Genomic DNA, 26710 nt, shown 5'->3' with positions numbered 1-26710 from the left:
TAAAATGCTTAAAAGCAAAAATAAAATGATATGAATGGGAATTAAGGCTGGCTTGCATGGGCAAAGAGGAAAGGGGAAGTGGGAAGCAGGGTGGAATTATAATTGACTGCAAAATAGCTTAGGGTTGTTTCTTTTTTTATTTAAATGTATTTGGCATTTTCAAATTCTTCTTTGCATACTTACATATAATTCAGTGCCATAAAATCCATCCTGATATAGCACACTATAGAATCACACCAGGAAAGGGGGTGGGATAAAATGATAAAACAAAAACAAAACAAAAACAAAACACATTCCGGTTATTAACAGCAGCTGCATGCATCATGCCATATAAAATCATAAGCAGGCAAGAGATGTATGAATAACCCTTTCAACCCCACCCCGACCACAATCAACAGCATCTCTGATGTGAATGGTACTCCCACAAAAACTTAAAACATTTAGTACAATAATGGCTTAGTATAGAACAGACTCCTGTATGTTGACCTTTTTGCATAATTATACACTAAAGTATTTACAGAAAGATTCCATGGTAAAATTAAAGTTATGCTCCCACACTTTTGACAGACATTTAATTCTTTCCGCATGGCAAGCTATGCTATTTGTATTTATACTGACCAATATTCAATTCATTGAGTAATTTTTGCTCCTGGGTTGCATTAAAATGCTATAATGTGTCAATATTACACAGACTCCGTACTACAGCGACATTTCTGTTCCAAACATCGATCTAACGACCCAAACTTGCAGCAACATCATTCTATAGTATATGCTGATAGTCTGGGTCATTAAACCTGCAATCAGAATCAGATTTATGGCCATAATACGATTCAATCTAAAGCATGGTTTTGTGGTGTGGTGTACTTTTAAATGTTAGATGTATCAATGGTACCATATTCAGTTTGCAACCGATTTGTGCAGCCCTACAAGTGGTTAACGATTCTAATTGCAATGCAATACATAATGACTTATTTAATTATTGATTTATGAAAATTTCTGAAAACTGATATAAGGGTCCAAATTTTGACCAGTCCATGTGTCTTGATTTCCTGAAGCGAATCATGAGATTGTTGCTCGAGAATTTACAATTTTATAAAACTGGTTTTAGGCCTAAATTTTTAATACAGGTTTAAAAAAAAAAACAAAAAACCTTATTATGGATTTTACTATACTTTATATAGCTGCTCAAAGTGGGGTATAATGTGCTACTAAAAAGTTACAATTTTGCCGTTAATAAACTGTTTACTTAAGCCTTGCTTTTTTTTTTTTTTTTTTTTTTTTTTTTTTTATATAGCAAACTGTTTGATACAGATTTACCTTCTGGTTTGCAAAAAAAAGACAAAGGAAAAAAAAAACCATAGAAAAGACCGTGATAGAAAGACCAGCAGCAATACCTATGGAAAAGTTGGTGTTTTCTATATAAGAGTTTTTTTTTCTGTAATGTGTGGATAGCATTGGCCAGAATCAACTTTGCAAGTAATGTAAAGGGTCGGTTCATACTAGCTTATGTATTTAGTTGCAAGGAGTCCGCATGAGGACCCCTCCGGATGGAATACAAGCGCAATGACAAATTAATATCAGTAACGGTGTAAACTGAGTTTTAATGAATATGGCTAAGGTGTATGTAAATAATTGTATACAAATCCCCTCCCTCCCCCCATAACCTCAGGCCGTGCAGTTAAAGCGCACAGACCCCATAGACTATAATGGGGTCTGTGTACTTGCCGGGCACTACTATGTTACTCAGCTTTCCTGTGACCCTGGAAGACATCTCATTGTAAGGAACAATGAAATTAGGTTCACAGTTTTGTCAGGCAGAAAAAAAACAAAACAAACACATGGCAAACATGAAAATCAATTTATCCTCACTCTACAAATGGACATAAATCCTCAAAGCTCTTATAAAATTCAATAAAAATTTATGACAAAAAAAAAAATCCTCGAAGCTGCAGTTCAAATGGTAAATACTGCACTTGGGAACCCTCTTAGCAGCGATAAACCTTTTAGAGACCAAGTGCCCAAACAGTAACCCAAAAGCTACTAAATTATCGCAAAGTGCTAATACGGCAATTTAACCTTAATACTCTGCGGATCTACAATTGCGGACAGCTACGGACCCGCATTAGACAGTTGTGTAAATGGGGTTTTACAGCGCTTTCAACAATACAAACAACTTTGCTCTGAATGGTAGAAGTTGTATTTGGTATACTTTTGAACAATAATGTTTTGTTTTGTTTTTTAAACTTTGCACAGGTTCTGCGTTATAGTGACAGTGCAATATTAGTACAGCCTGTACTAATATCACGACTGCTATAAAACAGATAGTGTGTGATATAAGTGAAGTGCCCCCCACAATGTACAATATGCTCCACAGTGTTCCCCACTAGAGATGAGCGAACAGTGTTCTATCGAACACATGTTCGATCGGATATCAGGGTGTTCGCCATGTTCGAATCGAATCGAACACCACGTGGTAAAGTGCGCCAAAATTCGATTCCCCTCCCACCTTCCCTGGCGCCTTTTTTGCACCAATAACAGCGCAGGGGAGGTGGGACAGGAACTACGACACTGGGGGCATTGAAAAAAATTGGAAAAAGTCATTGGCTGCCGAAATCAGGTGACCTCCATTTTAGACGAATAGTGGATTTCAAATCCGGGTCATATGAGAATGTGAACTTTGTGACTATGAGACAGGGATAGCTGTACAGGCAGGGATAGCTAGGGATAACCTTTATTTAGGGGGGAATGTTATTAAAAATAACTTTTTGGGGCTCTATCGGGTGTGTAATTGTGATTTTTGTGAGATAAACTTTTTCCCATAGGGATGCATTGGCCAGCGCTGATTGGCCGAATTCCGTACTCTGGCCAATCAGTGCTGGCCAATGCATTCTATTAGCTTGATGAAGCAGAGTGTGCACAAGGGTTCAAGCGCACCCTCGGCTCTGATGTAGCAGAGCCGAGGCTGCACAAGGGTTCAAGCGCACCCTCGGCTCTGATGTAGGAGAGCCGAGGGTGCACTTGAACCCTTGTGCACCCTCAGCTCTGCTACATCAGAGCCGAGGGTGCGCTTGAACCCTTGTGCACACTCTGCTTCATCAAGCTAATAGAATGCATTGGCCAGCGCTGATTGGCCAATGTATTCTATTAGCCTGATGAAGTAGAGCTGAATGTGTGTGCTAAGCACACACATTCAGCTCTACTTCATCGGGCTAATAGAATGCATTGGCCAGCGCTGATTGGCCAGAGTACGGAACTCGACCAATCAGCGCTGGCTCTGCTGGAGGAGGCGGAGTCTAAGATCGCTCCACACCAGTCTCCATTCAGGTCCGACCTTAGACTCCGCCTCCTCCGGCAGAGCCAGCGCTGATTGGCCGAAGGCTGGCCAATGCATTCCTATGCGAATGCAGAGACTTAGCAGTGCTGAGTCAGTTTTGCTCAACTACACATCTGATGCACACTCGGCACTGCTACATCAGATGTAGCAATCTGATGTAGCAGAGCCGAGGGTGCACTAGAACCCCTGTGCAAACTCAGTTCACGCTAATAGAATGCATTGGCCAGCGCTGATTGGCCAATGCATTCTATTAGCCCGATGAAGTAGAGCTGAATGTGTGTGCTAAGCACACACATTCAGCACTGCTTCATCAAGCCAATACAATGCATTAGCCAGTGCTGATTGGCCAGAGTACGGAATTCGGCCAATCAGCGCTGGCTCTGCTGGAGGAGGCGGAGTCTAAGGTCGCTCCACACCAGTCTCCATTCAGGTCCGACCTTAGACTCCGCCTCCTCCGGCAGAGCCAGCGCTGATTGGCCGAAGGCTGGCCAATGCATTCCTATGCGAATGCATACTTAGCAGTGCTGAGTCAGTTTTGCTCAACTACACATCTGATGCACACTCGGCACTGCTACATCAGATGTAGCAATCTGATGTAGCAGAGCCGAGGGTGCACTAGAACCCCTGTGCAAACTCAGTTCACGCTAATAGAATGCATTGGCCAGCGCTGATTGGCCAATGCATTCTATTAGCCCGATGAAGTAGAGCTGAATGTGTGTGCTAAGCACACACATTCAGCACTGCTTCATCAAGCCAATACAATGCATTAGCCAGTGCTGATTGGCCAGAGTACGGAATTCGGCCAATCAGCGCTGGCTCTGCTGGAGGAGGCGGAGTCTAAGGTCGGACCTGAATGGAGACTGGTGTGGAGCGATCTTAGACTCCGCCTCCTCCAGCAGAGCCAGCGCTGATTGGTCGAGTTCCGTACTCTGGCCAATCAGCGCTGGCCAATGCATTCTATTAGCCCGATGAAGTAGAGCTGAATGTGTGTGCTTAGCACACACATTCAGCTCTACTTCATCAGGCTAATAGAATACATTGGCCAATCAGCGCTGGCCAATGCATTCTATTAGCTTGATGAAGCAGAGTGTGCACAAGGGTTCAAGCGCACCCTCGGCTCTGATGTAGCAGAGCTGAGGGTGCACAAGGGTTCAAGTGCACCCTCGGCTCTCCTACATCAGAGCCGAGGGTGCGCTTGAACCCTTGTGCACACTCTGCTTCATCAAGCTAATAGAATGCATTGGCCAGCACTGATTGGCCAGAGTACGGAATTCGGCCAATCAGCGCTGGCCAATGCATTCTATTAGCCCGATGAAGTAGAGCTGAATGTGTGTGCTAAGCACACACATTCAGCACTGCTTCATCACGCCAATACAATGCATTAGCCAGTGCTGATTGGCCAGAGTACGGAATTCGGCCAATCAGCGCTGGCTCTGCTGGAGGAGGCGGAGTCTAAGATCGCTCCACACCAGTCTCCATTCAGGTCCGACCTTAGACTCCGCCTCCTCCAGCAGAGCCAGCGCTGATTGGTCGAGTTCCGTACTCTGGCCAATCAGCGCTGGCCAATGCATTCTATTAGCCCGATGAAGTAGAGCTGAATGTGTGTGCTTAGCACACACATTCAGCTCTACTTCATCGGGCTAATAGAATGCATTGGCCAGCGCTGATTGGCCGAATTCCGTACTCTGGCCAATCAGCACTGGCTAATGCATTGTATTGGCTTGATGAAGCAGTGCTGAATGTGTGTGCTTAGCACACACATTCAGCTCTACTTCATCGGGCTAATAGAATGCATTGGCCAATCAGCGCTGGCCAATGCATTCTATTAGCGTGAACTGAGTTTGCACAGGGGTTCTAGTGCACCCTCGGCTCTGCTACATCAGATTGCTACATCTGATGTAGCAGTGCCGAGTGTGCATCAGATGTGTAGTTGAGCAAAACTGACTCAGCACTGCTAAGTCTGCATTCGCATAGGAATGCATTGGCCAGCCTTCGGCCAATCAGCGCTGGCTCTGCCGGAGGAGGCGGAGTCTAAGGTCGGACCTGAATGGAGACTGGTGTGGAGCGACCTTAGACTCCGCCTCCTCCAGCAGAGCCAGCGCTGATTGGCCGAATTCCGTACTCTGGCCAATCAGCACTGGCTAATGCATTGTATTGGCTTGATGAAGCAGTGCTGAATGTGTGTGCTTAGCACACACATTCAGCTCTACTTCATCGGGCTAATAGAATGCATTGGCCAGCGCTGATTGGCCGAATTCCGTACTCTGGCCAATCAGCACTGGCTAATGCATTGTATTGGCTTGATGAAGCAGTGCTGAATGTGTGTGCTTAGCACACACATTCAGCTCTACTTCATCGGGCTAATAGAATGCATTGGCCAATCAGCGCTGGCCAATGCATTCTATTAGCGTGAACTGAGTTTGCACAGGGGTTCTAGTGCACCCTCGGCTCTGCTACATCAGATTGCTACATCTGATGTAGCAGTGCCGAGTGTGCATCAGATGTGTAGTTGAGCAAAACTGACTCAGCACTGCTAAGTCTGCATTCGCATAGGAATGCATTGGCCAGCCTTCGGCCAATCAGCGCTGGCTCTGCCGGAGGAGGCGGAGTCTAAGGTCGGACCTGAATGGAGACTGGTGTGGAGCTATCTTAGACTCCGCCTCCTCCAGCAGAGCCAGCGCTGATTGGTCGAGTTCCGTACTCTGGCCAATCAGCACTGGCCAATGCATTTCTATGGGGAAAAGTTAGCTTGCGAAAATCGCAAACTGACAGGGATTTCCATGAAATAAAGTGACTTTTATGCCCCCAGACATGCTTCCCCTGCTGTCCCAGTGTCATTCCAGGGTGTTGGTATCATTTCCTGGGGTGTCATAGTGGACTTGGTGACCCTCCAGACACGAATTTGGGTTTCCCCCTTAACGAGTTTATGTTCCCCATAGACTATAATGGGGTTCGAAACCCATTCGAACACTCGAACAGTGAGCGGCTGTTCGAATCGAATTTCGAACCTCGAACATTTTAGTGTTCGCTCATCTCTATTCCCCACACTGTACAATACACTAGTTAGTGGCACCCAGACACTATGCTCCTTCTGACTGCAGGCGCTCCAGACTTAAGTCATTGCACCTGCTTCAGGGCAGAGATCACATACAATTGCACATACAGCTGAAATGAAAGACATGATTGCTCACCATGAGGGAGTCCTGTACCGTATTCCCCGTTCATGAGCGATCAGGGAGCCGATGCATGTGCCAACAGAGGGGGCTTTGAGTGCCTCCTCTGGCACGCGAACCATAGGTTCACCAACACAGCTCTATAGTATAATATTGGCCTTTTTGTGCTAGTCAGGAATTCAGAAAAAAAAGAATTTAAGGGTGCTGATATCTGAGTCAGCAGTGCAGATAGTCAGCAGGTAAAAAGTGGATTGCTTGCTTAACTGCATACCTACAAATGGGTATCAATTAGTTTTAATGTCCAATATTTATTTAGGCTCTGTTCTCAAGTGGGTTTAGTAAGGCAGGAACACACAGTTGGTGTGAGTCTATCAAACTCTGATAAGAGTGCTGAGTAATGCCCCTTTCCACTTTCAACTGCCCCTACCCGAAATTGTTAAGCCTAAATAGGAAAGCAGACAGCAAAACTGCACTGATTGCTTAGGATGTGTTGAAGCTAGAGAAGGAAATTCTACTAAAAATGTATGGAGCTGTGAGGGATATTTTATATTTTACTATACTATGCAGTCCCTATTACAGTATTATTCTGGTATACCACCCAGTTTTCCTACAACTCACACATCTAAAAAACACATCTAACCAGATCTAGTATAGTACTCAGTATAACTGCACATGCTATGTTATCCAGCTTCCCAGAACCCTAAAAGGCAAATCAAGCTATGGCATGACAAGTAAGGGGATTTATTAGGTATATCATAAGCAGTACATATTACTGCATTACCAGAGAAAACTGCATGTATTCAGCTTTGCCAGGCAGTGATGAAACATATTTCCCAGATTGTCAAACAGTGGGAACCACTCCATTGTTCTAAGCTGCATGGAATCAAGAGGACTAATTTCTTTCCTTCCTTTCACATGGTTTTTCTGGTTTCCTCCACGCAAGGTTTCTGTTTTTGTCATCCTTGTCATTATCATATAGGCCCAAAGCCTTATGGTAGCAGTAGCAGCCTGTTGCCAAAGAGGCCCAAAGCCTGTGCTGAGGCATTATCATACAGGCCCGAAGCCTTATGGTAGCAGTAGCAGCCTGTTGCCATACAGGCCCAAAGCCTGTGCTAGCAGTCACAGCATTAAGATGTTTCCAAGGCAGAGAAGATGCTCTGGAAACATCTTGGGGCGGTCCTGGAGGCAGCACTGCCTCACCAACCACCTATTGGCAGCAGCGCTGCTCCAGCGTCCTCCCACAGATGTCTTTCACTGTGGACCAGTCACGTGACATTTTCAATTACCGTATTGACAAAAGTATAAGCAGAGGCGCACTTTTTCAGCACAAAAACTGTGCTGAAAAACTCGGCTTATACTCGAGTACATATGGTATCACTAAAGAAGGGTTCGGTGAATGTGCATATGAAACTGGTGGGTTTGATACCTCAAACAAGGTTAAGAAACACTGATCTACACACATATATACATAAATATATAGCACGGAAGCCTTGGATATTAAATATTTTAACATATAGAATGTATAGATTTGTGTAAGTTTTATGAACCCACTAGTAGGATGCTCGCGGAAAATATGTTAAATTGTTGGTTATGCTAAAGTAAAATTTTAAGTGTCACACTAAAATTGACACTCTCAGAGCTACAGTAAATCTTTTTCCACTTTAAATTTATTATTTTGTCATTTTACTAATGTGTCGTAACATTGATGTGAACAACTTTTTTTTCATTTTAACATTTTTATATATTCAAAGACATATTATGTAGTATAAACTATTACAACTACTTTTTGAACTTTTTTTTTAATAAAAATTTAAATTTCTGCCCCTTACACAAACATATAAAACGTTTACACCCAATTAACAACATAGTACACCTCTCCCCCCCCCCCCCCCCTGTGTCATGTCATCTATAAGGAGTTCACAGACAAAAGAGCAACATTGGTTACAGTTACACAACTATCTATTGTGGTGCTTTTTGTTAAACAATGTTTCTGGTTTTACCTTCAGGCACATACCTGTATATGAAAAGATTTTTGGGGATACCTACTCTAGAGCAAGCAACGTACAACTGTCCATGTGAAAAACACGGGCTCTCCAAATTAATGGTGGCTACTTTAAGTGATTGATCTCGTGTCACCCCCTCTACCTCATAGATTGTAAGCTCTTGCGAGCAGGGCCCTCAGTCCCATTGTGTGAAATTATTTTCTTTGTAATGCATCTTTGTCTGTATTTGAACCCTACAAATTGTACAGCGCTGCGGAATATGTTGGCGCTATATAAATAAAATTTATTATTATTATCTTGTGCTTTCTTTATAGTCATAGCCAATGCAAGTCGGATTGGGAACTGCAGATGCTTAAAATTGAAGGGCCTGTCGTTTGGTAGAAAAAAAGGAATACGCGGAATGAAAACATTTGCTCTCTTAGGCCGGGTTCACACGATGTCTTTTGGCACGTAATGTGGCACGGAGACGCCGCGGGAGCTTTTGCGGGCCGTATACGCTCCCATTGTTTTCAATGGGAGCCGGTACCGTACACGTGGCGCTATTTTGCGGTCGTGATTTTGCAGCGGCCGCAAAATAGAGCTGCGTATACGGTACCGGTTCCCATTGAAAACAATGGGAGTGTATACGGCCCGTAAAAGCTCCCACGGCGTCTACGTGCCAAATTACATTGTGTGAACCAGGCCTTAGAGTTTCCCATAACAACAGTGGCTTCAATAACATTGGGCAGGAGACTCAAAGGGATCCTATAATTAAAACTCAATTTTCTGTCCCTAACACGTAGGAATAGCCTTAAGAAAGATGTTTTCTCCGCTCTACCATTCCGTAGAAATCCCGTTTTTTGTTGGTATGCAAATGAGTTCTCAAACAGCGCTCAAACAGTGCCAGAAGAAGACGCGAAGAGAGCCCGTTCCTGAAAAAGATGGAGGCTGCACTGGAGAGTTCTCTTGCAGCATTGGGGACGCCTCCAGTGCTGTTTGAGCGCTGGGGCCCGTCTCCAGTGCTGTGAGAGAACTCATTTGCATACCGTTGAAAACCGGGATTTCTACGGAACGGCGGCACAGAGAGGACATCTAAAGGTAGGAGAAGAATAGCCTTTCTTAAGGCTATTCCTACGTGTTAGGGACAAAAAACTGAGTTTTAATGATAGGAACCCTTTAAGAACAGGTAACGTCAGGCAGAAGTCACCTGCAAAAATTACAAAAATTCCCCCATTAAACAGTTGGTTCCCTGCAGCTCTTTCAAGGTGAGATCAAGGGCTTTGACCGATTTCCTGTGTTCCATGGTACATTCATCCCAAACAATTAGTTTGCAAGTTTGTAATACCTTAGCTTTCCCAGAGCCCTTAGGCTGGGTTCAGACAGGATTTTTTTTGGACCATGTGTTTGTGCGTGCGCAGTGCAAGTGTTCATCCATGCAGTCGTTGTGTGTGAGATACACATGTGCTCTGTTCATCCATATGCGTAGTGTGCATTCAGCTGAGTGTGTTTGTGTGCATGTGTGGTCCTTGCGTGTTGTGCATGAGGTATTTATGGGGTGGTGTTGTGTGTGTCTAGAGTGCTCTGGTGTTTGTGTGGTGTGTTGTGGCATTTGTGTGGTGTTGTGCTTGTGGGTTGGTGTATGTGAGCTGTCTGTGTGATGTTTATATGGCGTTTGTGTGTTGTGTGTGGTGGTGCGGCCCCTTTAGCAGCGAGTCTTTGGCGCCGTCGCTATAATCTGTCCCTGTTAGTCACAACTGTTTTCCCCTCAGCACTTTCGCTTTCATTTTTCCCCATTATATGAATAGGGCCTAACTTCGCTAACGTCCCCCCCCCCCCCGTCATGAGATTGGGCTCCCTGAAATGTAATGCGCACAGTATTCTTCTCCTGTGGGTGGAGAGGGGGTGTGCCAAATTTCACCCAAATCAGGCGAGAACTGTGGATATTACATTACCTTTTTGTAGCAGTGTGGTACAGTTGTGGTGGCAACATGTATCTAGGGTGCATGGCTTGTGTTGCAGTGCAATTTACAATCAATTTGCAGTATGAGTGAGTGGAATGAATTAACCCCTGACTGCCAAACACTACACACACTAGGACGTCTGTATGAGATACTATGTAATTGTAATACAAAAGTAGCAGCAGGGGTGGTAAGTAATATATGGAAAAATGTAGGTCTCATAGGAAATGTATTTATTTGGATTCTGTGTTCCTTTAAATTACGGAGTTTTCCTTGCTTTCAGGAAATAAAAAGGAGAGATATAAATGAAATGGGAAAGGTTTTGGAATCATGAAAGCATAGTAAAAAAACTGACTTACTGGAAGCTAAATACTGTATATACTCGAGTATAAGCCGACCCGAATATAAGCCAAGGCCCTTAATTATACCACAAAAACTGGGAAAAATTATTGACTCAAGTATAAGCCTGGGAAGGGGGGGGGGGGGGAACCACTGCAGATAAGTCTGGTCATATGCATTAGTAATTCCATGTGCCTCATAATAGTCCTCACAAGCTAGATAATTTATTAATTAACCATTGCCTTGTAGACGCCCAACCTAGAAGCTCTGTCAACTCATTCCTCATGCTCCAGTGATAAGCTCGGTTTGCAACTTAGTTCCTGAACCTTAAGTAATTAGAGGAGTTCTCATCTTCCATGGTTCTAGACTCAAGAAAGAAGGATCCTCCAGACAGAGATCTATTGTTTACCCTAGGTAATAAAGAGACCATTAATAAGATGTCCCCATTTAACAAGCTTAAATGCAGAGATTTCTAACCTCAGAGAGGAGATCCTTTCTATGTTGGACCAGATGCCACAGGGACAGGATCAATAGGTGTTTTGTCAAGTAAGGTGAGAAGTGTGGTTCATATCTGGCCAGGGTCTTACATCCTCATCCACCAATTCTTAGAGTGTTTTAGTCATACTATGACAATCTGTACAACATACTCTGAGAACAGCTCTTCCTACCCCCACAGTCATTGACATGTACAGAGGAATATCTCCAGAACTATGCTCCTCGACCCATCTCTTTAGAGGATACAACGCACTTGGATAGTGGCTTTTTAGATATAGAACTTGCCTTTGTAAACGAGGAATAGCAATTTTGCAAAATTCCTGGGCTGGATGGGTTCACTTTCAGTTCTACAAGTTTAATGATAACTTTCTTCCGTTGCTCCTACAATCCTTTAATGCTATTTTTCATTTTGTGAGCTCATGGGAAGGGGGGAGGGGGGAGATTTGGGTTACTCCTCATCTGAGCAGTATTTAAGTACTTTACCGTGACTCACAAGATATTTATCTCTTGCAGGTTTTATAGAACTGAGCTATAAAATCCTTCTCAAAGTGGTACCACACTTAAGGGAATCGGCACTAAATTGTGCACCATGTACCAGTGTTCTCAGAGTATGTTGGTACTGTGGAGGTGCTGAGGATTCCATGTTGAATATCTAGTGGACATGTCCCTCAATGGTCATTCTCTGGGCAGAATTTGCTGAACTCTGTAACACCATGTGCTGGCGTAGGGTTGCACTCACTCCTGAACAGACTCTCTTGTGTCCCCCCCCCCTTGTCCTATTAATACTCATCTAAAACCGAAGTCGAGCTTTTACACACTACACTGGTATCAGGCAGCTACATAATTCAAGAGACGTTCCAACCAACCTTACTGCATTAGAAAGGAAGGCCCTAAACACCCTGAAAAATAACTATTATTAGGAGTGTGGATAAGGTGGGTGGGTGGGGTACTATAATCCAGAACTGTGAAACATATATATGAAGCTACCAGAATTCTTTCTGATATCAATTATAGAGAAATTACCCATGACCCCACTATTGAACATCACTTGGAGTATACCAAACTCCTACTTCGAGCCTTTGAAAAAGGCGTCCTAACCAAAAAAGTAAAGAGCTGCTGTGGGATTCTTAACCAATAGGTATTCCTTTTCTATCATCTACCAAAGATCCATATGGATCCAAAAAATCCTCCAGGACGCCCGATCATCTCAGGGATTGATTCAGTAACAAGGAATTTATCCCTCTATATAGACTTATTACTGCAAAAATATGTAATAACTCTGCCTTCTTATTTGAAGGATTCCGTAACCCTGCTCAATCTAATTCTACCAATGAAGTGGGAAGCGGATTTCCATTGGGCCACTCTAGACGTAACGGCCCTTTATAGAAACATCGCACACGACAGAGGCCTTGAAATGATTCGTAGCTATTTGATTGCAGACAGTTCAATGCCAGCCAATCAAAAGGATTTTTTATTGGAAGGCATTGCCTTTATATTATCTCATAATGTGTTCACCTTTGAGCAGAAAACATATGTTAAAGTAAAAGGTACAGCGATGGGGACAAAATTCGTGGCGCCCTTTGCTAACCTCTTCATCGGCTGCTATGAGGAAACCTTGATATTAAATTCACACCCCTGGTCAAACAACATCAAAATGTACAAATGCTACATTGATGAATTGTTATTTATCTGGAAGGGGTCAGTGGAATCATTTCATGAATTCACTACTTATCTTAATAGTAACGACTGGGGGATCAAACTAACAGGAAAATAAATAAATAAATAAAATCGATAAAGCAGAGATTGACTACTTAGACCTGGTACTGATGGGGAACAAAAAAGGAATTCAGACAAACTTTTTTTGAAAAAGTGGATAGCGGGGGCCACACGGTGGCTCAGTGGTTAGCACTGCAGCCTTGCAGCGCTGGAGTCCTGGTGTTCAAATCCCGCCAAGGGCAAAAAAACCATCTGCAAGGAGTTTGTATGTTCTCCCCATGTTTGCATGGATTTCCATCCCATATTCCAAAAAAGACATACTGATAGGGAAAAATGTACATTGTGAGCGCTATGTGGGGCTCTCAATCTACAAAAAAAAAAAAAAAGTGGATAGCAACAGTCTGCTCAATTACAGGAGTCTCCATTACCATAAATGGAAGAAGAACGTCCCCTTTGGGCAATTCAAGAGACTGAGATGAAACTGTAAGAATGAATTAGACTATCAAACTCAGAGCAAAACTATGGCTATGAGATTTAAAGAGAAAAAATATCCTAACGCTATCATTGAGGAAGCCCAGGTTAGAGCTGGTAACCTTACCCAAAGGAAGTGCCTGATTGCCAACCAACCAGAATTCTGTTTGGTTCCCCTAAAGTATTAAGAAGTAGTTCAGGCACAAAGAACAATGAGCTTCACCTGTTTGGATTAATTATCTCTTTTTCCAGCCTTTTCTGACTATTTAAGACCCTCCCCAAACTTGTGAACAGCACTGATACATTGTCAACATGGGAAAGACAAAGGAGCATTCCAAGGCCATCAGAGACAAGATCGTGGAGGGTCACAAGGCTGGCAAGGGGTACAAAACCCTTTCCAAGGAGTTGGGCCTACCTGTCTCCACTGTTGGGAGCATCATCCGGAAGTGGAAGGCTTATGGAACTACTGTTAGCCTTCCACGGCCTGGACAGCCTTTGAAAGTTTCCTCCTGTACCGAGGCCAGGCTTGTCCGAAGAGTCAAGGCTAACCCAAGGACAACAAGGAAGGAGCTCCGGGAAGATCTCATGGCAGTGGAGACATTGGTTTCAGTCAATACCATAAGTAACGTACTCCACCGCAATGGTCTCCGTTCCAGACGAGCCCGTAAGGTACCTTTACTTTCAAAGCGTCATGTCAAGGCTCGTCTACAGTTTGCTCATGATCACTTGGAGGACTCTGAGACAGACTGGTTCAAGGTTCTCTGGTCTGATGAGACCAAGATCGAGATCTTTGGTGCCAACCACACACGTGACGTTTGGAGACTGGATGGCACTGCATATGACCCCAAGAATACCATCCCTACAGTCAAGAATAGTGGTGGCAGCATCATGCTGTGGGGCTGCTTCTCAGCCAAGGGGCCTGGCCATCTGGTCCGCATCCATGGGAAGATGGATAGCACGGCCTACCTGGAGATTTTGGCCAAGAACCTCCGCTCCTCCATCAAGGATCTTAAGATGGGTCGTCATTTCATCTTCCAACAAGACAACGACCCAAAGCACACAGCCAAGAAAACCAAGGCCTGGTTCAAGAGGGAAAAAATCAAGGTGTTGCAGTGGCCTAGTCAGTCTCCTGACCTTAACCCAATTGAAAACTTGTGGAAGGAGCTCAAGATTAAAGTCCACATGAGACACCCAAAGAACCTAGATAACTTGGAGAAGATCTGCATGGAGGAGTGGGCCAAGATAACTCCAGAGACCTGTGCCGGCCTGATCAGGTCTTATAAAAGACGATTATTAGCTGTAATTGCAAACAAGGGTTATTCCAAAAAATATTAAACCTAGGGGTTGAATAATAATTGACCCACACTTTTATGTTTAAAATTTATTAAAATTTAACTGAGCAACATAACTTTTTGGTTTGTAAGATTTATGCATCTGTTAATAAATCCTGCTCTTGTTTGAAGTTTGAAGGCTCTAACTTATTTGCATCTTATCAAACCTGCTAAATCTGCAGGGGGTTGAATACTACTTGTAGGCACTATATATATATATATATATATATATATATATATATATATTTACCCAAGTGGCATTAACCATTCCTGTTCATTTGGAGAATGATGTTTCTGTAATACAGCTTTTTTATATATGTACAATTTTGTCCTTTATCATTGTTTTCATGTATTTATGTATCTACATGACCTCCGTGTCAGGTTAGGTTGGGTCCTTGCTACTCTGGCAGATTTTTACACCATTTATATATGGTCCTTTATATGGTATTTTATATGGTATTTATATGTTTTTTTTGTCTCCTTGTATCGATAGGATACGTGTGTGTATTGGTTATACACTTGATAAAGGGGTAGTCCCCGCAATGCTGTCCAATGTGTCGTGTGTAAGAAACATTAATAAAGTGCGTGTTGATTTAACGTTTTTTGGAGTAGCGCAGTGTCCTTTCCATCCACTGGTCTTCTTCCTGTTCCAAGAACCCATCATCCATCTCTTTATAATGGTTATGTCAGGTTATTCCTATATTGTGAAAATCAAAACATGTCCCCACCAGACTGATGTGGATAGAGGCACTTAACCGCATTGTGCATATGGAAGACTGGGGGCCCAGGACGAGATAGCCTTTTTGCAACTTGGCACACTTGGGATGCCTTTCTATGGTTGGCAGCAATGGGTTCCTAGTTTGCAGGGGCACCTTTAGGGTGAGGAGAGGTGAGACTGATTTACTTAACCTTCCCTCATTGTCCACTATACCTTTTAGTACCTATTCCTTTTACCCATGCTCCCCTCTTTTCTTTCTCTTCTCTACTGTCTCATTTCTTGACATTTCTATTTTTTTCCCTCTACCTGCTAATCAAGTTCTACTTGGTTATTCATTAAAGGTTGTCCAGAGCCCCTATATTTAAAGATGATAAATTCTTACTAGTTAAGCTTTCTGTCTTTGGCAATTTACGACTAAGCTTTTCGTTCTAGTTAGACCTTAGTCTTGTACATGAATGCCTCAGTCACTTCAATCTGAGACGCTTTTGATTTGTGTTGTAATATCTTTGTAAAGGTCTACAATAAAATTGATTGAATTATATTATGTACAGAGTACTGGGAAGGTGGAAAAAATTTGAGATAAAAATATAGAAAACACATGAGACTATTACAAGCTTTGATTTACAGTGTTAACATTTTAACACCTTAAAAATCCCAAAAATTTATTTTACATATAATATATTTCTGAGTACAGGCTTTTTGTGGGGGCAGATGTACTTTTTAGGTATACCACATTGGGTAATGTCTAATGCTTTGATTTCCATTTTAATCTATACTTAAAATTGTTCCTATGTTTTATATATCGTTTTAGTGGGCATGGTATGGATAACAGACATACATCACTTCTACACAGATGCTGTTTTAAAGGGAGTCCTCCATGTGTCAAAACTATCAAACTCCAGCAAAATTGATTGTAGAAATAGTAATGCATGCCAATGGAATTCACTGACTGAATCTGGCAGAGAATTGTGCCTTTCATAAACCTGTGAACAGCGTCAGCTGGTGGCCATATTTACTGACCAGACTGACCTGATGGGAGCTTTTAAACAGATAGATTTTAACATGGAGGGGGACAGCTGTCAGACAAACAAGCACTCAGCCAACAACTGTATAAAGTGCAAGCTTTAATTTAACCCCCTACAGTTTGACAAATGTTGCTAGGGGCTTGAACAAGTTGCATTGCAATTAACTCCAAACAAAATATGTCCAAGGACACTCATTTTAAACAGCTCTAATTTTATAGCCTAAGATCAAGTCTATAGGCCACAGGTATAGAAGCATCACTGTTTAAAGTGTACTAGCAAGTATTTGCAGTTTCACTTTAACCAATGTGTTGAAAAACATACTGCTGACAGTGCAGGGAGGGGGAAGAAATCCTTTCCAGTCATTCCAGATGACCCAGTGTGGGGAGGGGACTTTTGTTCATGATATGACCCAACCTTATTAGAATCAAACTTGCAATTTAACTCCTTATATCTTTGTCAATGGCAACCACAGAATCATGGTTTACAGAACAAAAATAGACTTGTTAATAAAAAGAAAAAAAAAGGTCACATGATTGGTATTACCACATCTGAAACAACCCCTAAAAATAAGTACGATCTAGTATTCTACATAATAAACGCCATAAGCCTTAAAATTCAGATGCTTCTCAAAAACAAAAACCTAAGTAAAAAAAATGTCAGCTTTCCAAGCTGCATTTTAATAGAATGTAAAAAGTTATGAAATTGGGAATGCATATAGATAGCTAAAGACTAAAATGTGATAATATAGATAAGGGTTAAAATGCATATAAGACAGCTGCATGTCAATTTTATGAGCCATAAATTCATATAAAGGGAGAAAAGTATTAATATTGAAGTTCATACAGCAGTCTTTATATAAATTGCCCTCGGAAAGGGGCTATAGATGTATGCTAGAATTTATAAGGCTATGTTCACATTCACACCTGAGTCTCCACTGAAGACTCAGTCAATGTCTGCAAGAGATTAGTAGGTAAAAAAACAGTCCTGCACGCTCAGCTTCTTTGATTGTCTGTTATTTTAACCACTTCAGTACCGGGCCAATTTGTGGTCCAGGACCAGACACATTTTAGGTTTATTATGTTTGTGCGGTTTTGAGGTCTGTAAAATTTTTCTCGTATGTCTCAGTCAACTAATTTTTGCATCTTTTTTCGGGGACACATAGGGCTTTATTTTTATGTTATTTTTATTTTCAAATGTGTTTTAATTTTTTTTTATATATCCAGGAAAACAAAAAAATAGGAGGGCAATTGTGTCTGGTTTTCAATTTATTATTATTATTTTTTTTTTATTTCATAACACAAAGTCTCACTGAAAAACTTTATAATATAGTTTTTCCTCTCTGTTACGGTAATTTTTATTTTGTATGGTGTCGTCGGGGGTGGTGCTATAACCTTTAATAACAGTGTTTTATTAGCGTATTTATTTATTTTTTATTATTATTTTATTCACATTTTTTAAAAAACTTTATTATATTTTTATTTTATTTATTTTTTCCAGATTGTGTCCCCATAAGGTGATAAGAGACCTTTGGAGACATTTGATCACTTTTTTTTTTTTGTACTTGAGGCTCATTTCTCCTATAACTGGGGCTGTTAAACTTAATCCCAGTTGCAGGAGAAATACCGCCTCCTGCACGCTGTATACACAGCTTACTGAGCTGATCTGGGATTCTGTAGGACCCAGCAGCTCTTGTAAGACTCTGCTCCCAGCGGATCACGTGTCCGCCAGGTCAGAGGGCAGTTGAATTATGGCAGCGTCCATAGCTGTGAGAGCTGTACACAGCGAGATAGCAGGGGAGGTAATAAATCTTCCCTGCCATCTCTCTGGGAGCTCCGGCTGAAGTTACAGCCGGCTCCCATTGAAAGCAGCTGCACGATCTCCAGGGTGAGAAGACAGGCAAGTTTGATGGGGTGTGGAGGTGGTTGGGGGACTGAGTTAGTTAGCTAGGTAGGGCTAGAAGTCTGTGGGATAGCTAGGGAAATGAAGGCGGGGGGTGTGAGGGAGGTAGTGGGGGTCTGATGGTAGTTGTAGGCTAAGAAAGTAGGAAGCTACCAGTGTAAACAAATGCAAAGGATACCAGGATCTCCTAGAGAAAGCCAGAAATCACAAAAAACACTGCTAAAGGTATTTTAGGTGCAATTATTAACCCATTGATATCATTAAGAGACCTTTTTTTAAAAAAAAATATTGTTTTGCCTGGAAAACCCCTTTGAGTGAATTCACTTCAATAATTTGTTGCCTCCTGCCACTGATCAAATCTGTAGCACAGGAGAGGGGGAACGGGAGCTCCTCGTCTGCACTAGAGAAAACATTAACCGTATATACTCGAGTATAAGCCGAGGGCCCTAATTTTACCACAAAAAAACTGGGAACACTTATTGACTCGAGTATAAGCCTGGGGGGGGGGGGAATGCAGCAGCTACTGGAAAATTAAAAAAATTAAAATAGATACCAATAAAATTATATTAAAGGGATTCTATCATTAAACATTGTATTTTTTCTCCCTACCACGTCGGAATAGCCTTAAGAAAAGCTATTCTCCTACCTTTAGACGTCTTCTCCGGGCAGTCATTCGGTAGAAATCCCATTTTTTTTTTGTCGGTATGCAAATGAGTTCTCTCACAGCACTGGGGGCGTCCCCAATGCTGCAAGAGAACTCTCCAGCACCGCGCCTCCATCTTCGTCTGGAACGGCCTCTCTTCGCGTCTTCTATCTGCGCTGGGTTCAAACTGTGCATGCCCACTGGCCACAAGAAAATGGCCGCTTACACTTACTACGCAAGTGGTCATTTTCTTGTGGCCGGCGGGCATGCGCAGTCGGCTTTGCCCGAGGCCTAGAAGTTTGAACCCACCTCCGGAAGAAGACGCGAAGAGAGGCCGTTCCAGACGAAAATGAAGGTGGCGCTGGAGATTTCTCTTGCAGCATTCAGGACACCCCCAGTGCTGTTTGAGCGCTGGGGACCGTCCCCAGTGCTACGAGAGAACTCATTTGCATACTGAAGAAAGCCGGGATTTCTACCGAACAGCAGCGGCCCCGGAGAAGACATCTAAAAGGTAGCAGAAGAATAGCCTTTCTTGAGGCTATTCCGACGTGGTAGGCAGAAAAAAGAATATACAATTTTAATGATAGAATCCCTTTAACTGATCTTTACAATAAAAATGAATTGATAGGGCTGAAATGCAGACACATATAGGACAGGTATAGGACAAATATAGGACCTGCTCCATAAGTTGCAGTGATTCAATTTGGCCTGGACACACAGCTGTAAAAGCGATGGCATCTATGTGTACGGGCCCATTGAAATGTAATAGTCCATAATTTTATCCACCATTGCAGATAAAAAGTCTGGTCATGTGTATTACAGTTTAGTAACTCCATGTGCTTCAGGTTAATAGCAGTTAACCCCATCATTTCCTTCACATTAACCCCCTCTGTACCTCACATAAGGGTTACTGATATGTGAGACATGGAGGTAATAATTATTAAACATTATTAAGGCACTTTATTATTATTACCTCCATATGTCTCACATATTAGTAACCCTTATATGGGGCACACAGGAGTTAATATGAGGGACATGATGGGTTTAAATGCTATTAATGTGAGGCACACAGCACTATAAAAAGACAGGAGTGACCGCTAAATACTTTTTGTTGTTAAGTATATAGCAAAGTTCACCTTCACTTTTGATTCATGAAATTTGCTTACGCTTTAAACATTGGTGCTACCAACTCAACTCTTGATGGCAATGGCATTCCCCCAATGGTGTGGTCTCTTAATAGCATGAATGTGCCCTGTCATTCAGCAAAAATGGTTTAGTATGACTTTGAATAAGATATGGTTAAGGGTGTTGACTTGGCCTCACAATATGATTGAGCATCTGTGGGATGTGGTAGGAAATCAGGTTGAAGGGGTATTTACTCCCATTGAAATGGAGTTGTTAACCTGACAGACCTAAGCATCTGTCAAACCTTCTTTTCCAGATAGGAATAGAACAATTCCTGTCCCAACCTTTTTCAGGTGAAGATAAATTGGCCCAGAAGTAGGAAGGAGGGGCACCTCAGGCAGGAGGTGCGGATAAGCGCAAGCCATAAAAGACTGTTTTTTATCTTACAACTATGTCACATCTGTTGGGGCCAGCAAGGAAGATGGCCATATCCATTTTTCCATCAGTAGAGACCCACCAAGCTCAATGGAACCAAAATGTACTCCTGAGTATTAGTTTCATTCTGTTTACTCCCATTATTGTCCTTGTTTTGCCAATTTGTTACTCTTGTCTTACATATATAGCACTGAGCTCTTTGGGTATAAAATTGTAAAATTCAATGGCATCTTACGTTTGATCTATGAACCCATTTCCGTTTTTTCAAATATGTCGGCGTCTGAAAGTTAGGAGCAATTGAGTGTGTATGGGATTCCTACTGGTCCTTGACTCTACATTCAATAAGTAGTGGCAGCTTGTATTTGGGATGTGTGAACTGTATTGGGGTGCAAATAGTGGAAAGAAAAAAGTATTTCACAAAGAGGATTTAAATGTGGTATTTTACAAAAGGGCAAATACTGCCAGAAAAATGAAAATTGTCAGAAGTTTAGGGATATAAAGAGGTACTCCAATCAAAGCGTAAATAAAGGCCACACTTCACAACCTAAAGAATCTACTGCAATTTTTTTTGCCAGATACCATGAGACATCTTCAGAGATCTTGCATTGTTAATATCTAGAATGGTCATTGCCTACCTCCTGCTGCAAAAAAAGGTAAAAAGATTATGGTAAGTGGATTTAATGTAGTTGCTCATTGGAGTGTGTGGTATATGTTTTATACATATTATACACAAATACATACGTGTACAATCACAGCAAACTTCAACTTTATATTAAAAAGTATTGCTTTTTTTTCACATTAAAACCATTGTGAAATGCTTTTTAACTAATCTATTTTCAGTTTGAACGGCATTTAATGAATTTTACACAGCAATAAGGGTTGATGGGAGAAAATGTTTTAGGCACTCTGTAAGTAGTACATAAGGTGTGATATTATTGTCAGTATGGGTCATTATGTGTGATTTTTTTGAAGCGTGATTTTCTATACCACCTCTGTGGCCTGACCTCAATTCTGTATAGGTTTGCAGTACAGCAGTCAACTCATTTACAAGTGTCAGGCCATTAGGCTTTGTGGCCAGAGTGAAGACTGCAGAATAGTGTTTTTTTTTTTTTTTAAATGTAATTGATCGTGACATAGAAAAATTGTTTAAAAAGTTTAAAAGAAAACTTAAGAGTGTCACCAAAAATGTCCTAATAATTTTTTTTAAAAACTATAAAAGTTAGAAATTGGCATTGCAGCATGCAGTCATCATCTGCACTAGTTTATTGTTATTTACCTTTTTATTAAAGTAGAGGTGGCCAAAGCAGGACAGCTTCAGCCAACAATTATGTGGAGACACTCAAATCTGAATCCCTCCTTTCCTTTTGATCTCTAACCTGACTGCCAGATTGTAATGCTGCATACAATTGACTGGTGAAAAGGTAAATGTATACCATATAAATGTTCATCCTGCACCAGGAAGAAAATGACAAACAATGTCTAAACATCCAGATGAGATCATGGCGATTTACCATGGAAAGAGGAAGGACCCAAAAGATTTTAAACCCTCCCCACTGTGAATGGGTACACACATCTTAAGTCATTCTTCAGCGCAGTAAAAGTGCAACAGTACATTTGCATTAGAATACTCAAGAGGTGTGAGTTCAGTAAAAATGTGTGATGTAAACAAAAAACAACCCTCAAGTTCCCAGTAGTCATTTTTGCAGTAGACTGTAGATCAGAAAAACTTAAAGGGAGTCTATCACCTTCCTTAACCCCTTCAAACTACTACCACAACACTGTTGGTGCTGTAACATAATTTCATATATTTATGACCTTCATTGTTTCTCTTTCCTGTGGATCCCAAGAGAAATTTTCTTCTTTATGCAAATTAGGTGCTGAGGACACCTCCTGTGCTCTGAGCACCTAGTTTGCATAATGAGGAAAATGTCTCTTTCTTGGCATCCACAGGACAGTGAAACAAGGAAGGTATGATATGAAAGCATGTCACAGCACCTACACTGTTATGGTGGTAGCTTGAGGGGGTTAAGGAAGGTGATAGACACCCTTTAATGCCAGTGCATGGGAAAGCTGAATGTTTTTACAGCATGAAAAAATGTCTTTTGGCATGAAAATACTGCATCACTGTATTTTTTTTTTTTTTAAATGTCATGTCTGCAAGAGGATAATTTTACCATTTAATCTTTCAACATACAGGTGGGATAATACCCCTTTAAACAAAAGTCAATATTTAGTATCTTGGTAAAGGTAAGGCCCGGTTCACATCTGCATTCAGGATTCTGTTCAGAACACCTATAAGCATAGAAAAGCGGTTACCTGGGAAAATACACGGACCCCATAGACTATAATGGGGTCCGTGTGGTTTCTGCACGAAACATGTAGAAAAAAGTCCTGCAAGCAGCACTTTTCTCTCTGCATGCTTTGTGTGGAGATCGAACGACACAGACTCCATTATAGTCTATAGGGTCCGCGTGTTTTCCCAGGTAACTGCTTTTCTATGTTTATAGTTTCCCTTCAGGGGTGTCCCCAAGCGGACTCCACCGAATGGAATCCCGAATGCAGATGTGAATCAGGCCTAAGTTATCAGAAAAAAAAATTGTTAAACATTAAAAAAAACAAAAAAAACAAAAACGTAATTGAGCAAATAGGTGCATTACTTTACATCTTAAAGAGGATCTGTCACCAAGCACAAAGTGCTAAATGCCAAGACTTTTGAACATGTGCAAGTATTTTAATGAAAAACACTAAGTTGTTCAAAGGCACAACAGCTTTTAAATTATGCATGACATTTTGTATTTGTACTTTGTAACAGAACCTCTTATTGCGATTTTTATAATGTGCAAAATCATGCAAAAAGTTTACCTTTTCTAAAATGCTGTAATTTTATTTTCTTTCAATTTAAGATGCTGTGAATGCAAGGTCTATGCTAATGGTTATTCATACATCATTCAAATTTGCTCACCCAGTTATGCATGAGGCCACATTTCATGCGTGTCAGCTATGACTGGTCACACACAAACACAGAGGTGCAGTTATTGACAAGCTTTATAAACAGCCTCCTCCCCGCTCCCACAACCCAGCTTTACCTGTCCTTTTGATTATTTAATACATATAGATAAACATTAATATTTGGTTTATTTATCTAATAGACAGACTACCTACATCTGATTTGTAATTGTTCTGTCAGCAGGACTTCTTTTACTATCTAAAAAGCACCTTTAGGTACAATAAATAACGTGTGAAAAACAGCTTCACTTTCATATCCCTCTTATAGCACAATGTATCTGATTGTGCGTGCAAAAAAAAAAGAAAAAAAGACTGTGGTGCCAGTTGCTTTTATGCAAGTTGTAAATATTTACTCAAAGCAAGTTTCTTTTACATTGGGGCCCCACGTAGTGTAAACGCTGCGATATGGACGAAGCAAAAACGGAGGCATTTTACAGTGAATGCAAAGTGGATTGGACTAGCTAAACCCACACAGGCAAAAAAATTTTTTTAAAAAATCTGCAGCAAACATGCTGCGATTTCAAAAAACGTTGCTTTTTTTATTTTTATTTGATAAATCTTAGCATGGTCAATTATACCAATTGAAGCACTGCTGCTGGAGCACTGCGGAGCTCCTGCGAAAAGCGCTACAGGAAAAACCAATGAGTTTACGCCTCCTTTTTCCTGCAGCGCTTCTTGACTGTGGATCATTTACGTGGGACATTATAATCTTAAAAAGGAATTCAAATCAAGTAGAAAATCCTAAACGGCACATCACTGACTTCTATCTGTCCACCTATTCAAAAGATATGGCCCTTGCAAGGTTATATGCAAGTAAGCTTTTATTTACCTATGGGCAGTAACTTTTTCTCAGAGAAATCAAAATGTTAACATTCACTGGGTAGATAAAATAATTTACATATGAGGGTGGGTTCACACCTGCACCTGGTCCCCGCTTTTAGGTTTCCGTCTTCTGCTCGAGAAACTGGACAGGAGACGGAAACCGGCAGTCAGTTTTCAAACCCATTAATATGCAGCTCCCAGCATTATTTGCATACTGGTTCTACACTACCATGTTCTTGAAAGTAGCACAGCGCTGACATGTAAACAATGATGGATCTGCACACAAAACTGATCATTGTTGGTCTTGACAGTCAGACCCTGCCAGTTTAAAACTTGTAGCCTCTCTCGAAGATATGCCATCAATTTTGAAAAAGTGGATAAAACCCTTTTAGGATAAAGCCCACATAATGGGCCACAGCAAAAACGCGAAGCAGGAAAAACCATGGTGGTAACGCATCATGGTTCTCTTGTAGCGCTTTTCAGAGATTGTCCACAATGGTTTCCTCTGTGGACTTTCTGCTTTAATTATACCTGTAGGAAAACTGCTGGTTTTTCCTTCGTTATAATTGACATGCTGCGATTTACAAAAAAGCAACGTGTGTCCACTGCACATATTTTCTCCACAATGTGTGGATGGGATTTGCTATCCACTTTGCAGGGGCTTAAAAACGGCATGGAGAAAACGTGGCGTCATGGCCTTAACAGATCTGTCAATCACACTGGCAATACTAATGCCAACAGGTGTCTAGCATCTACTTGTCCCCGCTTGGTCAAGTAATAACCTTACTTTCCATTACCCCTTTTGATATTCAAGCCTTTCACTTACCCAGGGTAGGTTGGGATGGCAGTAGGTGGGACTGCTCGCACAGCCCCATAAACGGTCCTCCCACGCCCCCTCAAATGTGCCCCTCTAAAGGCTGCTGCTGTGGTGGCTGCTGCAGCGGTAGGATAGGGAAAACCAGGAACTACAGAAAAAAAGTGAACACAAAAATAAATAAAAAATAAAACACACAAATACAATGATAAAGACAAAAAAAAACTGGCATTGGCATAATAAAACCTTTGTTACCTTTGCATCTACTGTAAGATTATAACCAACTTTTCACTAATTAGTCAGAGGTCTACAAGGGAGTTACAAAAAGTGATCAAACGCATAGTGTATAGCTATTCCTAGAACTTGCAACTTCAACTTAAAATGAATATATTCTTGGCAAATTCCAAAAGGTTTAATGGTGTAAAACTACATGCTATAATGCATGTGGCAAACACTGAGTTTACAAGCTCTATGGTCATCAAAAGATATAGGTAAAAGGTATCTGCTGCCAGTTATTGCTCTGACTTGCACTGTGTAGCTGGCACTCAAAGGCCATGAAAGCTATATTACCATAAAACAGAATAGGAAATAGCAATTGGATCCCATTATTCAGTGCCCCTAAATACATCAGAAAGCATGCGTCTCCACCCTCCTCAAGGTCCGGTTCACATCCATGTTCAGGTCTTCACTCATGGGTCCCCAAACAGAGATATGAATAGGGCCTTACAAGTAGAAAGATATCACATGGCAATGGGGAAACCTCCCTGTAAGGCATCACATTTGACATTTGAATATACAGCTGTGTTCTGCTTTAAGAAAGTGTATTGCCCTGACATTTCTTTGCACAGAGACAACAGGGGGTGTTTAGAACAGTGTCTGCATACACAATGGTGGAATGGTAATACATATTCATAAAACATTATATAACTCATTGTGTGAAATGTATGCCTTATATGCCAGATGAGTCAGGGGTCTGCACATAAAACTGCCACTTTATGAAGGGATATGGTGTGAACGGGGTCTGTCAGATCTATGATCATTTATGCTGGCTAATGGCATAATGAAATCAATGCCAGCTATGATTTCTGTGTGGGAGCACAACCTCACCAGAGGATGCACCTGATTTATAACCGGGTGCTTCTAGTCAAATCAAGAGCATGCTACGGTGAAACAGGATACCTGACTGGTATAGTAAATGCGGTCTTGATAAGCCTCCCGATTGTATAGAAGTACTGGATATGTATAGGAACCAAAGATCATTTTTCTGCAGGTTCTGAGAAAGTTTGGGGCTGTAACTGCCCCAGTGAAAGAGGCAGTGGCATTTTGGCTGATACATAATCTCCGAAATTCAGCACCCGGTCTGCATCTGAAGTATGTAGGCTTTCGAAAAGCCATAGTTTTTTCTGCCTAAACGCATTGCCATT

General features: G+C 41.5%; 1 protein-coding gene across 11 annotated transcripts in view; it reads right to left on the bottom strand.

Moving 5' to 3' along the window:
* Positions 1 to 26710, bottom strand: part of RBFOX2 (RNA binding fox-1 homolog 2) — a 279365-nt gene that overhangs the window by 72966 nt on the left and 179689 nt on the right. For 6 of the 11 annotated variants that reach the window (XM_075286348.1, XM_075286350.1, XM_075286341.1 and 3 more), the window contains one exon: positions 25299 to 25437. In XM_075286348.1, coding sequence (XP_075142449.1) covers positions 25299 to 25437 — 139 coding nt within the window. Of the gene's footprint in view, positions 1 to 183; positions 224 to 25298; positions 25438 to 26710 lie in introns of all 11 variants that reach the window. The other 5 variants (XR_012717437.1, XM_075286342.1, XM_075286349.1 and 2 more) reach the window with 1 other exon arrangement.

This window comes from Leptodactylus fuscus, chromosome 9 (genome assembly GCF_031893055.1).
Source record: "Leptodactylus fuscus isolate aLepFus1 chromosome 9, aLepFus1.hap2, whole genome shotgun sequence".
In the NCBI taxonomy this organism is placed as follows: Eukaryota; Metazoa; Chordata; class Amphibia; order Anura; family Leptodactylidae; genus Leptodactylus; species Leptodactylus fuscus.
Note: the sequence above shows the minus strand (reverse complement) of the source record. Positions and strands in the feature narration are given on the sequence as shown.